Raw genomic sequence first — 12,926 nt, 5'->3', positions numbered from 1 at the left:
GGGGCTCGTTTTCCACGCTGCCGAGAGGAATCCGAGAGGCAAGGAAATCACTTCGTCTTGCCATTGATTGGGCATCGGGAGCTTTTTTTTTCCCCCCTCTCTTTCTTTTCCTCCGTCTTGTTGCATGCAAGAAAATTACAGTCCGCTGCTCGCCCGCCCGGGGTGAGAAATATTCAGCCCCGCTTTCTCCCGTCCATTGTGCAACCCAAAGATGAAAGACCGAAGGGGAGAAAGTTAAAGAAATCGCCCACATGCGCTGGATCAGTCCACGGCTTGGGGAAAGGCATCCAGAGAAGGTGGGAGCGGAGAGTTTGAAGTCTTTACAGGCGGGAAGATGGCGGACTGGAGCTGAAAGTGTTGATTGGGAAACTTGGGTGATTCTTGTGTTTATTTACAATCCTCTTGACCCAGGCAGGACACATGCAGGCCAAAAAACGCTATTTCATCCTGCTCTCAGCTGGCTCTTGTCTCGCCCTTTTGTTTTATTTCGGAGGCTTGCAGTTTAGGGCATCAAGGAGCCACAGCCGGAGAGAAGAGCACAGCGGTCGGAATGGCTTGCACCACCCGAGTCCGGATCATTTCTGGCCCCGCTTCCCGGACGCTCTGCGCCCCTTCGTTCCTTGGGATCAATTGGAAAACGAGGATTCCAGCGTGCACATATCCCCCCGGCAGAAGCGAGACGCCAACTCGAGCATCTACAAAGGCAAGAAGTGCCGCATGGAGTCCTGCTTCGATTTCACCCTTTGCAAGAAAAACGGCTTCAAAGTCTACGTGTACCCGCAGCAAAAAGGGGAGAAAATCGCCGAAAGTTACCAAAACATTCTAGCGGCCATCGAGGGCTCCAGGTTCTACACCTCGGACCCCAGCCAGGCGTGCCTCTTTGTCCTGAGTCTGGATACTTTAGACAGAGACCAGCTGTCACCTCAGTATGTGCACAATTTGAGATCCAAAGTGCAGAGTCTCCACTTGTGGAACAATGGTAGGAATCATTTAATTTTTAATTTATATTCCGGCACTTGGCCTGACTACACCGAGGACGTGGGGTTTGACATCGGCCAGGCGATGCTGGCCAAAGCCAGCATCAGTACTGAAAACTTCCGACCCAACTTTGATGTTTCCATCCCCCTCTTTTCTAAGGATCATCCCAGGACAGGAGGGGAGAGGGGGTTTTTGAAGTTTAACACCATCCCTCCTCTCAGGAAGTATATGCTGGTATTCAAGGGGAAGAGGTACCTGACAGGGATAGGGTCAGACACCAGGAATGCCTTATATCACGTCCATAACGGGGAGGACGTGGTGCTCCTCACCACCTGCAAGCATGGCAAAGACTGGCAAAAGCACAAGGATTCTCGCTGTGACCGAGACAACACGGAGTATGAGAAGTAAGTGGCTCGGCTGGCGGGCCTCTGCCGGTCACCCTGGGCCCTGCCCACCTGGGCCAGGTGTGAGGTTGGGGGATGGGGCGCGGCCGAGGGGCCCTCTCTCAGCCTGGGACTGAGCAGCCTGCTTCTGGCGTGGGGCTAGGAGCTGGGGACCCAGGGTTGGATCTCCTCGGGCCAACGGAAAAGCCCGGAGCACTTTCGTGGGCCAAGTAGGCGCCCGTGTCTCCCTCTTGCTTGGAAACCCTTCAGGGCCATGTGTCTCCTATGAAAGGTGTGGGTTTGCTCCAAGTTTGGAGACCGCTTCTTTAGTGGGTGCGGGAGGGTGTTTGTGAGGAGGTCTAGGGACCCCGAAGAGGCTGTAAATCCACCCACAGTCTGGAGACCTTCCATCCCAAGATTGATGCTTTATTTGTTTTTCTCACGTGCGGGCGGCAGCGGGCGCGGCCCGGGGGGACTGTTTTCCCCGGGGATTTCCCAGCCTCCAGTTGTCAAATTTCTGTAAGCCTTGAATTTGTGTTAGCGCTGCAAGTGTTTTAATTTTAGCTACTAAACTTTCAGTGCCTGTCCCTCCCCTACCCTCCGGGGCATTGGCCTCTGTGAAGGGATACCTCAAGCTGATCTAGGCCTGTGATCTTTCTTTCTTTCTTTCATTCATTCACTCATTCATTCATTCATTCATGTGTATGTTTGTATCCTGTCTCCTTCCTAGGGAGAAGCTGTTTTTAAAATCTGGGCCTCAGCCCCACTGCTGTAAACTCCAGTTGCTAATTTAGATTTTCCTTTCCCTTTTGTCTTTATTATTTGCATGTAAATCGGAGACTTACTCTTTGAATGGGCATGAGATGCCTCCTTACCCTCAGTAGTGAGGCAAGTTTTGTCTAGTTGCTAAGTAACTGAGTTGGATACTTTGTAGCCCTTCTTTCTCTTCCTTTTCCTTCCAGGAACAGTAACTGACACACGGGATTTGGGGGTCAAAGCTAGTTTCCACAAATCTGCTTTAACCTGAGCTTTGGCGGGCCAGTTCCCAAGTTGGTGGGGTCGGAGCCCCAGACTCTCACTGGCATCTGGCTGTGAAAGAGTTAGTGAGCTCCTACAGTGCATTTCCACGTTACGCCAGTTAAAAACCCGAGCAGCCTTGTGCTACCCAGGGAAGGAAGGGGAACCTCTCAGCTGAGTACAAGAGGAACTGGCAGAGGTTGGCAGATTTTGCAATTGATTCATGAAATGCAGAATAGGGGAAATGCTTCGCAGACCTGATTGGCACAGGAAGGGCTATGGTGGGAAGCAGCCCTGAAAATGAAAGGTTTGATTGTTGTCTGTGGATTTCCTCAGACACTCAGGCCTCCGTAGGAGTGATTGGAAGGGAAGTTAAAGTCCTCCTATCCTTGATCATAGACAGTGAAAAAGAAAGTATCAAACCCCCAACCCCAACCCCCAACCAAATTCCCCAACCCCCAACACCTCTTGCTTTCCAAGCATAAGAGAAAGCCCGAGGCTAGGGTCAATTATGAAATCTGTATTTCCCCCTTCTTCAGGGTCAGTTGTGTGTGGATGTTGGGTGCAATTGCAATGGATTAAAATTTTCTCACAAGGGAAACAAACTATGGTTAGTAATAAACTGCTTTGTTTTCACGACATTTACATTGACCTGTTCCTTTGGGTGCTTGTAAGAAAAAAATGCTTGTAGCCTTTCAGGAATTTCTTTATCTGGCTTATGGTGGAGTAACTCGCAGTGAAGTCTAACCCTTCAGTGTCTTCTAAAGCATTCTCACTGAATTTTGTGCAGGGGTCTCGGTGGTCCTCATTCTTCCAGAGCGGCTGGAGCTGAGTTCTCAGTTTAGGAAATCTGAATTGCACATTTCTTTGGGAAACACCCTCAATCCAATAGAACAATCATCTTCTTTACCTTCTTATTCCTCCAAATAAGTATTAAGTCTCTACATTCTCCACTGAAGCTTTTTCTAGAGCTTGGCAATGAAGGAAGGAAGGGTTGGTTTCCTAGAACCTCTAATTTTTGCCAATTAAATGTAACTAATTTTTGACCTCTTTGGGATCGGGCCAGGAAATCTGACACCCACACTCTTGTTTTGGTTTATGTTTAGAGACCACAAGGGGTCAGGCCCTCAGGATTGGGTCTCATCTGAAAAGTGGCATTTAGTTAGGAAACCAGGTTTTTTGCTCTTTCTCCCGAGCAGGGATTTCTTTAGCAGAGGCACTTCTGGATGTTTTTCATGGTCCCCTTTTGCATACTTTCCAGCTCTAACCTTGCTCAGTAGGACGGGATGCTGCTGTGGAACGTTTATGTTCATTAGCCTGGTCTACCTGGAGTTTTAACTCCTTCCTCTCCCGGATTGTCAGAACTCTTGATCACTGAGTAACAGTGCTTGCAAACATCATCGCCTTTTAGTGTTGCCTTTGAAACACATGCAGATAAAGACTGAGCCCTGAAACACCGTGAGAAATGCGCAGCCAGCAACTGCGTGTTGGGCTCAGAACGAAGAGCCGCTCCTTTGCTCTCTGTTGCTTTCTCTAAGTCTGTCATGCATATCTGAGATGCAGAACTCAAATCCAATGCTAGTGTCCCTTCAGGGTTTTAGAGAAGGAAGTGATAGTGAAGTTGGGTTGTCCAAGTCATGTAAGTCTGACTTCTTACTTACGACTTTTGATTTGTCACCTTGAACATCAGTTTATCCTTCTGTGGAATGGGCTTTTGACTGCTCCGGGAGAGCTGTACTCATTCATTTGGTGATGGCTTGTAAAAACACGATCAGTTTTCATCCACTTCTCTTCTTTATTAGCAAGTGCCTCTGAAAAGTCTTCGGTTTAATTTGCTCCCCAAGCAACTGACATAGAAGTTTGCTTTGGTCTTACGGGGTCAGATAATTAGATTGAAAATGTATGGTATCATGGCCTAGCTAGGGTATGACAGAATATATATAAGCGTATCAACTAAAAAAAGAAAAAAAAATGGCTTTTAGTGAAATTGAGCCTCATAAAGGTTTAGTGCTAAGGGGTTGAGGACTTCCATCTCACCTGCACTTTTGTGAAAATCAGACATTTATTATTCAAAGTACAAAAGAAAGACACAGAATGAGGGGAAGTACTTTTTCTCCTGTCATAGCAATGTTTTTGAGCGCCAGACTTCTAGGATTACATTAAAACATCCATCTTCACGACACCCATAATTAATTGTCATCAGTTACATACATTAACAGATGTCGATGATACTGGCTAAAACAAGTGGCTGCAGCTATTACATGATTCGTAGTGAAGCTTTAGAGAAATTCTGTTTCACTCCTTTGAGCTTCTCATGCATCCTTACAGGGCTCCTATATTTCTTGCATGAACTTCGTAGTTCAAATCCCTTGAAAGGGCATTATTGTGAAGCTTCAAATTTGGCTTTCTGAAATAGAAGAAAGAGAAGGAAATGAGAGGTGGCTTCTATCTTTGACCCCTCCGAGGAAAGCAGTGGCGAATATTTTAAGCAGCTCTTCTGGGAACAGGCAGGATTTTGTGCAGGCCTTTTTGATATCTTTCCCTGTGTCTGCTGAAGCTGTACCTCACAATCTTGGCATTTTTAAGAGTCTTGAAGCTAAGTGATCATTCAGCTTCCAGGATCCTCCTTTCACAGATGTGGAAACTGAGGGATGGAATGTTTCGGGGATTTGCTGCAGGTTAAGAAACTGGTTAGTGGCAGGGGTGGGTGAATTTTCCCCCTTGACATACAGTGCTCCGTCTTCAATTACAGATATACTTGAAAGCCCTCCAGCCACTAGGAGAGCCTTACTGATGCTGTTCTTACGGGATTTCTCTTGGAATCCTCGGGGAAGCTGATGAAGACCTTGGACAAACTTTGAAAAAAGCCCTAGGAACTACATACATGCACAGCCTGTCACAGAATTTTCTGGGTGGATGCACAGCCGCTGGTCCGGGCATCCTCAGACTTCCAAATTCTTGCTGCAGGGCTCACCTTCTGTTTTCCATTGCTGCCTAAGGTGTAGGTGCCTGCAGCTGTTTCGCCTAAGTAGGAGGTTCTTGGACCTTGCATTTTGGACCTAAGGGATTTGGGGACTGGACTGTGACTTAACCTAACAGAGAAGCAGAATACAGATGCAGTTATAGAAAAAGAAAATGTGCACAACAAGTAGTCTTTGTAAATGATTTATTTGTTTACTCCCCACCATCCCGAAGCATATTAACAGACCCCTTGAGCAAGTTCATGAGCCAGCAGTGAACCTTAGGTGAATGCTTTCCTCCTCTGAAATGAAAGGTAGAAATTGTGCTTCTTGGGTTTTAAATGTAAAATATGAGTGCCTTCCCCCCTACTCACCACAGTTGTATGAGAGCACAAAAGCATTTCTAAAATAAACCATACAAGCACAGTTTAAAAATAAAGATAGGGAACATTATGCAAAATTATGAAATTGGCAAATGTGTCTTCTGGTGCCATGGTTCTAGTTCTCTCTGCTCCCCTCTTCTTCCCTCCATCTGAACTTGCTTTCTGGAGAGGACCCAGGAGTCTCATTTACAAGGAATCCCCCAAATAAAGGTAGGGGTGCTGTGTGCTACATCTGGGGACGTTTGCATATTGATTGAGTCCCCTTCAACAAAGGACTTGGTTTAGAGTAGAATCTGACCTAAACTGGGATTCTGCAGGATTTTGTTATACAGCGAATGGCTTGCTCCTGAGGCTTGGACAGGCCAGACCTATGGGAGGCCACCTTTGGTGCTGCTGACTGAGCCAGCATCTTTAGATGGCACAGACTTGGCAGAGGGGGAAGCTGTCACACCTTCCGCTGGTGATTGTTCTCTTTGTCTACAGACCTGTAGCTCTGCCTCCCCAGAAGACAGTGCTAGAAAGTCACCTTGAGTATGCTAATATCACTTCAAAGATTGCACTGGATGCGGCCTGGCTGCTTTGCTCACAACCATCTTGCAAGGTGTCTTGTGAGGCCATTTTACAGATGTGTAAACTGAGACCACAGGTGGCACAGCTCATAAGTGGCTGAACTGAGACCACAAAGCCAGGTGTTCTGGCCCCGGTTCTCTGGTTCTCACTGAGGCCTGCTGCTGCCTCTGCACAGCTGCTCAGGGTGAACCAGGTCAGGCTAAGTGGTCACTGGATTCTGCAGTCTCCTGAGCGTGTTCCATGTGCAAACGTGAACACCGGGCTCGTGTGTCCGTGAGCCTAGTGACTAATTGCTTTCCCTTGGAGGCTCTTCCACTTGTGACCACATTCTTTTAATAAACAGGGACTCCCTCAAAACTGCGAGATTTGTTGAATGCCTGTTATTTGAGCCTTCAACAATGGTGTGAGGTGGGTTAAATCCCCATTTTACAGATTAGAATGCAGGCCGGAGAGGGGAGAGTAAGGTGCCCAGAGTCACATGTGGTGAGTCAATGGTGGCGTTCTAACCGGGGGTCGTGGATTCCCGAGTCTGTTCTTTTTTCCTCTACAAAATGATACCACCTTAAAGGATCTAATGGAATTTCTACCTTATGCTATTTATTATGTTTCTTATGTTATTTATTAGTGAGTGTAGTGTGATCCAGGTATTGGTGGATCTTATCTTTGTTTCCACTGCTTTTTAAAAACACATGTTTCCCAAGGAGAAAATTTGGCTCAGGGATGTGATCAAGGTGGCCCCTAATTTTGACATTTAAGCATTGAACTCCTTAAACCCTTCCCATCAAAGCAGATTCTGCTTTTAGTTCTCTCCTAGAGATCTTCCAAAAAAGAAAAAAAAAAAAAGCGAGGAAAAGGGACAATGGGTGACCTTTGCCCTCACCGATAAAGTGCAGGGTTTCCCTTTCTAGTTGTAAGTGAACTGTGAGATGGCACAGCACTGACTGTCGCCCTAGGTAAACAGCATGTTCCAGTGGAAATGGGAGACCCAACGGAAGATTCCATTTGTGAAAGAAATGGCCCACACCACTGCTTCCGGGTCCTCAGGCTCCGTGAAGAAGAGCAGTGCTTAAGATATTATAAAAGTCAGGGGTGCCTGGGTGGCTCAATCAGTTAAGCATCCAACTCCAGCTCAGGTCATGATCTCGTGGCCCAGTCCGTGGGTTCGAGCCCTGCGTCGGCCTCTGTGCTGACAGCTCAGAGCCTGGAGCCTGCTTCAAATTCTGTCTCCTTCTCTCTCTGTCCCTCCCCTATTCTTGCTCTGTCTCTCTCTCTCAAAAATAAATAAACATTAAAAAAATTTATAAAAAAAATATTATAAAAGTTACCGAGTGCCTTTGTGGAAAATTGGGAAAATAGAGAAGATATAAACCTGCAAACAAATTCCTTCTCTAATCCCCTTGACAAGAGCTCCCTGTTAGGGGAAGTAACCACTATGATCAAGCTTCAGTGTAGCTGGCCTGTGAGCATACACGCCTTTACGAGGGTATCATTGTACCTCTCAGGTCTAAGTGCTTCATATGGATATGTTAGTTACTATTTAATTAATAGGAAGCAAATCATGAATTCCACACATTTTCCTTAAGTGCCTTGTTTGTGCCAGACGTGCAGGGGTTGGAGCTAGGGCTGCGGCCGTGAACAAACCACTCGACTCTCCTTCCCATTCCGGTCCGTCGGTCTTGAAGTCAGACGTCAGATGTTTTTTTGCATGTTGCTTTTCTCTTTACGTTATCCAAGAACATTTTCCACTTCTACTAAGTAGGAAAATCCTATTAAAATATTAAAATCGGGTGTTAATGGCTGCATGAGGTTTTTCACTAACCCGTAGCTGGTGCCATTTACATTTTCTTAAGAGATTGGTTGTTGATTATTTCTCATTTTTATTATTACAAATAAGAGGTTTTTTACTGTTGGTTTTTTTATTATTATAATTGTTATTGTTTATTATAAGTAAGTCTGTGGTGAATTTCACTGTCGTATTCGTCTCCCCCTCCCCGCCTCCCGCCAGTGAGGTCTCTCAGAAAACATGGCAGAACTTCCTCTCCCCACCCACCCCCCAACCCAGTCTTTTTGAGAGGAACAGCTATTTTTGAGGGGAGGCTGTGCACCCATTTAGTGAAGTAGCCATCATTAAATGGCTGCCTAGATAAACATTTGTAGGTGTTAATTGGTCCTGCAGGGGGTCTTTGAAGCTCCCACAGCTTCTGCTCCCTTTGAAGTTTTGTTTTTGCTGGAGCCAGAAACCTAGGGGAGCCTCTCACTGAGCAGGCCCCCTCAGACTGCCTTCTCCTCACAGCCTTCCCTCAGGCCTGACCTGAGTAGATGTCATTCTCTCAGCGAACAGTATCACTTCGTCAGGGCCCTGTTTGTATTTCCTCTTTATTATTTGTATATTATTGTTGACTCCACGGTGCCTTGGAGGTGGATTGGGGCATCCACTTAAGGTCTGGACTCCTCGGTGCAAACGAGGCCCTCGTCCAAGTGATTTAAAAACCAAGACTGAAAACAAAGCCGGCCACCAGTTTACGACTAGTTCCGTTCAGGGCCTTCTCTGCATCGTAACTGCTTTGAACAGCAGTGGGATTTGTGGGGATTCAGGGCCTCATTTTGTGTGCCTTCTAGTCTTCTTGGAGAACCTTTAGAAGACAGCCTGTGACCCCAGACCGAGGAAGGAAGTGACCCCCACAGATTCATGGATGAGGTGCTCACTCTCTGCCTCAGTTTCCATATCTGCGAGTGGAGACCCTAACACTTGCCTCACAGGGTCGTTAAGGGGTTCAGATGAGGCGGTGTGTATGAACCTTCCTTGTAAATGCTAGTGTGTTCTGCAGGGTGGTGTTATTACTAAAAACCATCTTCCTGCCATTTTCTAATCAACTGTAGTGGTTTGCTTAGTTTCATCACTTGGCTTTTCTTTTTTTTTTTTTAGTTTTTTTGAGTTTATTTATTTTTGAGAGAGTGAGAGATGGAGCAAGTGGGGGAGGGGCGTGGGGGGGGAGAGAGAGAGAGAGAGAGAGAGAGAGAGAGAGAGAGAATGAATATCCCAGTCTGCTGACTGTCAGCACAGAGCCCAGTGCAGGGCTTGAACTCATGAACCATGAGGTCATGACCTGAGCCAAAACCAGGAGTTGGACGCTTCACCGACTGAGCCACCCAGGTGCCCCATCACTTGGCTTTCCTTAACTAAGTCCCAGAAATAACTCTGCTCCTCTTTTCCTTGGCACCTAATCCCCAAGAAATGGTGGTAGGCACCTGGGAAACATAGCTACTATGTCTGTGGGCTGTGGAAAGACCTACACAGGGCCTTCAAGCCGCAGCCTACAGGTGGCATGGGGCAGGGACAGGGTGGTCTCTGGGGCCATCAGGCCCTTCCTTGACTCCACCTTCCCCAAGTTCCCTGGTGGGCTGTTCCAAGAATACAGGTTACCTTTCTGCAGTTGACTTGTGCGCCCTCACCGGCCGAGGGTGACATTTGTGAGGGACCCGTCGTAAGAATGGAGCTGAGCTACTCAGTAACCTCCCTGGGCTGGTTCGCCAGGCCCTTAGGTTGCCAAAAGCAGAAAATTACTCAGGTCACTTTAAGCCACAGGATTTATTTGAGGGGACGTGGAACAGACACTCGTCTGGAACTGCTCCAGGAGGTTCTCAGAACTCAGCAGAATACCCTTCTTCCCACTCTGCACCTTGATATCTCCCTTGGCTAGCACCCCTGTTCCTGTGTGTGTCTGCCAGCTACTGCCCTGTCTTTCCTGAAAACTCTTGTCCAGGCCCGGGAGGAAACCAGGCTGGTTGACTTTACTGGCCATTGTTACTCCTTCTGGGGAGAGCCGTTCACAGTTGGCCACATCTCGGGTATGGTGGTGATCTCATCAGTTAAAAGACTGCCCCGCCACTTTGCCGCTCTAGATTTAAGTGGCCATCCTTTTGCAAAGAACAGCCTAAAGTTGCTTCCTGGAACAGGGGACTGTGGTTAGGGGAAGTTGGCGGTGGCAGGCACTGTTGAAGCCATATCCTGTTGGCATGACATATTTGAGCCCAGATGAGACAGCGATAATGGCAATAGCAACTAATCCTTCTTGAGAGTGTGCTGTGTGCCTGGTGATGGGCCGTATCTCCTTCAGTCTTTATGCCCACCCAGCAGGAAGATACGCATTTTGGATGCCTAACCGAGACAGAGGGTCTCTGTGAGTCACTTACCTGAGAGCGCACACCTGGGATGTGACCCAGGCCCGCCCGGCTGCTGAACCCGCCTTCTTTCCCACGGCTCCTTACTGCTTCTGCATAGCTGGACTTGATGTCAGAAAGACCACATCCTCATCCACAACAGTGTGATCGATTATCCCTTGGACTTGCCCCCTAGTATTTATTTAATCTTACTTTAGAGAGACAGTTCTAACCAGTTTGGCAGTCTGGTTTCTCCGCCCACAGTAGATTAGAAGCAGTAAAATGGAAAAAGAGGGGGATTCTTGCAGACAGATCTAGGAGGACGGGACAGCCAGCAATGTGAACGCGAGGAAGCAGGCCAGGGAGTTATAAACTGTAATGCCCAGAAGAAGGAGAGAAGCACTACAGTTGGAGAACAGCTGGCTCAGTGCCCGAGACAGTGTCCTAGAGACTGTGCGGGAGTGTCCCTGTAAGCCCCACCGCCTAGTGCCACGCCTGTCACAGGCATGGCTGCTTTAAATATCCGATGAACGACTTTGTGGGCCATCGTTTATGTATGCCGTCCTCTGTTAAAGAAAGTAGAGGAACAAGTAGTGCGTTTTATAACTTTTTCTTTTAACCCTGATGGTTAAAAGCAAAGTGTTTTGCTGCTCCTAAGAGTACGTTCTCCATTTGAAAATTTGTCTACCAAGCCTAGGAAGTTCCCCAAGGGCTCTAGATACATGGGGTGCCCTCGGAATTAGCATTGAATTTCTGGGTGTTTGTTGCTAACTCAGATTTCTTGGGGTTTATGACACATATCAGTACTTTAAAGTTATGAGAAATGAAAAGTTTCCTGGTATTGCGGTGTGGGCCTGTGACGCTAGCTACTCTTGATTGACTAATACCCAGAGTGACTTGGGCCGTGGGCTCAGGTGAGAGAGTGGCCCCGGGCCAGTGCTGGCCGGCTTGCCCCAGGTGTGGCACATAGAGGTTGGAGATTGGAGAAGGGAGGTGCCCATGAGAGTAGAGGAGGCATGGAGTGTGTGCCTGAGGGGTCGTCCTGGCGGGCGTGTCAGAGCACGTGACGTCAGCTTGCTTTGCCTTTTCCCTGCACCCAGGGGTGCCCGGGATGGGCACTGATGGGTGGAGGTATAACATGGATTTCACGCTTCCTGCATGTGGTCTGGCACCCTGACAGGTTGGTGGAAATCACCACAGCCCCTGACGGAAACTACGACCTGCCACCACCCTGGCTGGACTTGCCTTGGAGGCTTCTCCTAGTTTGACGTGATATCAAGGTGGGGTTGGTCCAGCTCTGCCTGCCTGTCCTGCAGCCAGCCCATGGCAGAGCCCCTTTCCTCCTCCTCCCTCTCCCCACATGCCCTTTTCTGTCCTTCTTGGAAAGCTCTCCCCGTGCTCCATTTTTTCTTCTTCTACGGTTACTTCCTGATGCCTCAGATTTGGTCAGATTCTCCTGGTATGTGCTCTAACAGAATGTGTAATACTTGGCTGCAGCTACCGTTTTATGCTCATTTAACTATTTGTTTTTCTCTTTTCTTAGTAGATTGTACAGGCCCTGAGGGGAGGATTCGTGTTGGTTTTTCAGTAATGTACTCAACAGATATTCATTAAGCACCTACTGCAGGCACAAGGATTCAACAGTGCGCCAAACATCCCCTATCTCTCGGCGCTCCCCCTCTAGTGGCTGGAGGCTGGCAGCTGCCGGCGATGGCATGTATTAGAAGGTGCCAGACGGCTGCAGAGAGAAGCAGCACATGGCAGGGAGTAAGGCAGCGGATCTCAGCCTGGGTAGTTTCTGGAAATGGGGCCTGGGCTCTACTTGTGGCCAGACTGTAGGGACGAAGTTCCAGGTTTTTAAAAAGCTCTCACCAGGTGATTTGGGGGCACCATGCAAATGGGGGTGATGGAAGGTGTTGCAGTGTTAAATACGGAGGGGAAGGAAAGCCTCGTTAGGAAGGGCCAATGAGCTCAGTGGCCCTTACATTTCCACATCCTAGCACTGTGCCTGACCCACCCATACCAGGCACTCAGTTCTGGCTGGGTAAGTGAAAACAACTTACATTTATTTAACTGATGGAAACGTTACCACCGCTGACTGTGTATTCAAAGTACGGATTCTCTAGACGCCACGCTCTGGTTTACGGGACAGACCTTCCCATGTGCCCTCCGGGTTCATTGAATCACTTGTTGATTCACCCAGAATTTCTTTTCATTTTCGCTGTTTTTTTTTTTTAACTAAAAGAAATATGTTTTATATATATTTTTAAGTAATCTCTACACCCAATGTGGGACTCAAACTCACAACCCTGAGATCAAGAGTCACACGCTCTACCGACTGAGCCAGCCAGACGCCTGTTTCATTTTCATTTTCAAGGGGATGTTTCTATCAATAAACTTTTTAACCCTAAGGTAGTTTCTCTCTTTTTTCTTTCTTTCTTTCTTTCTTTCTTTCTTTCTTTCTTTCTTTCTTT

The 12,926-nt window shown here is 47.6% G+C and overlaps 1 protein-coding gene across 1 annotated transcript in view; it reads left to right on the top strand.

Moving 5' to 3' along the window:
* The first annotated feature begins 6 nt into the window (after positions 1-6).
* The window catches only part of EXT1 (exostosin glycosyltransferase 1), a 289,853-nt gene continuing 276,933 nt past the window's right edge, over positions 7-12,926 (top strand). The window contains exon 1 of the mRNA XM_040494290.1: positions 7-1,382. Within this exon, the coding sequence (XP_040350224.1) occupies positions 421-1,382 (962 nt within the window). The 5' untranslated portion in view covers positions 7-420. The remainder of the gene's footprint in view (positions 1,383-12,926) is intronic.

This window comes from Herpailurus yagouaroundi, unplaced genomic scaffold (genome assembly GCF_014898765.1).
Source record: "Herpailurus yagouaroundi ecotype Mexico unplaced genomic scaffold, PumYag 186, whole genome shotgun sequence".
In the NCBI taxonomy this organism is placed as follows: Eukaryota; Metazoa; Chordata; class Mammalia; order Carnivora; family Felidae; genus Herpailurus; species Herpailurus yagouaroundi.
This window is presented reverse-complemented; position numbering and strand designations above follow the sequence as displayed.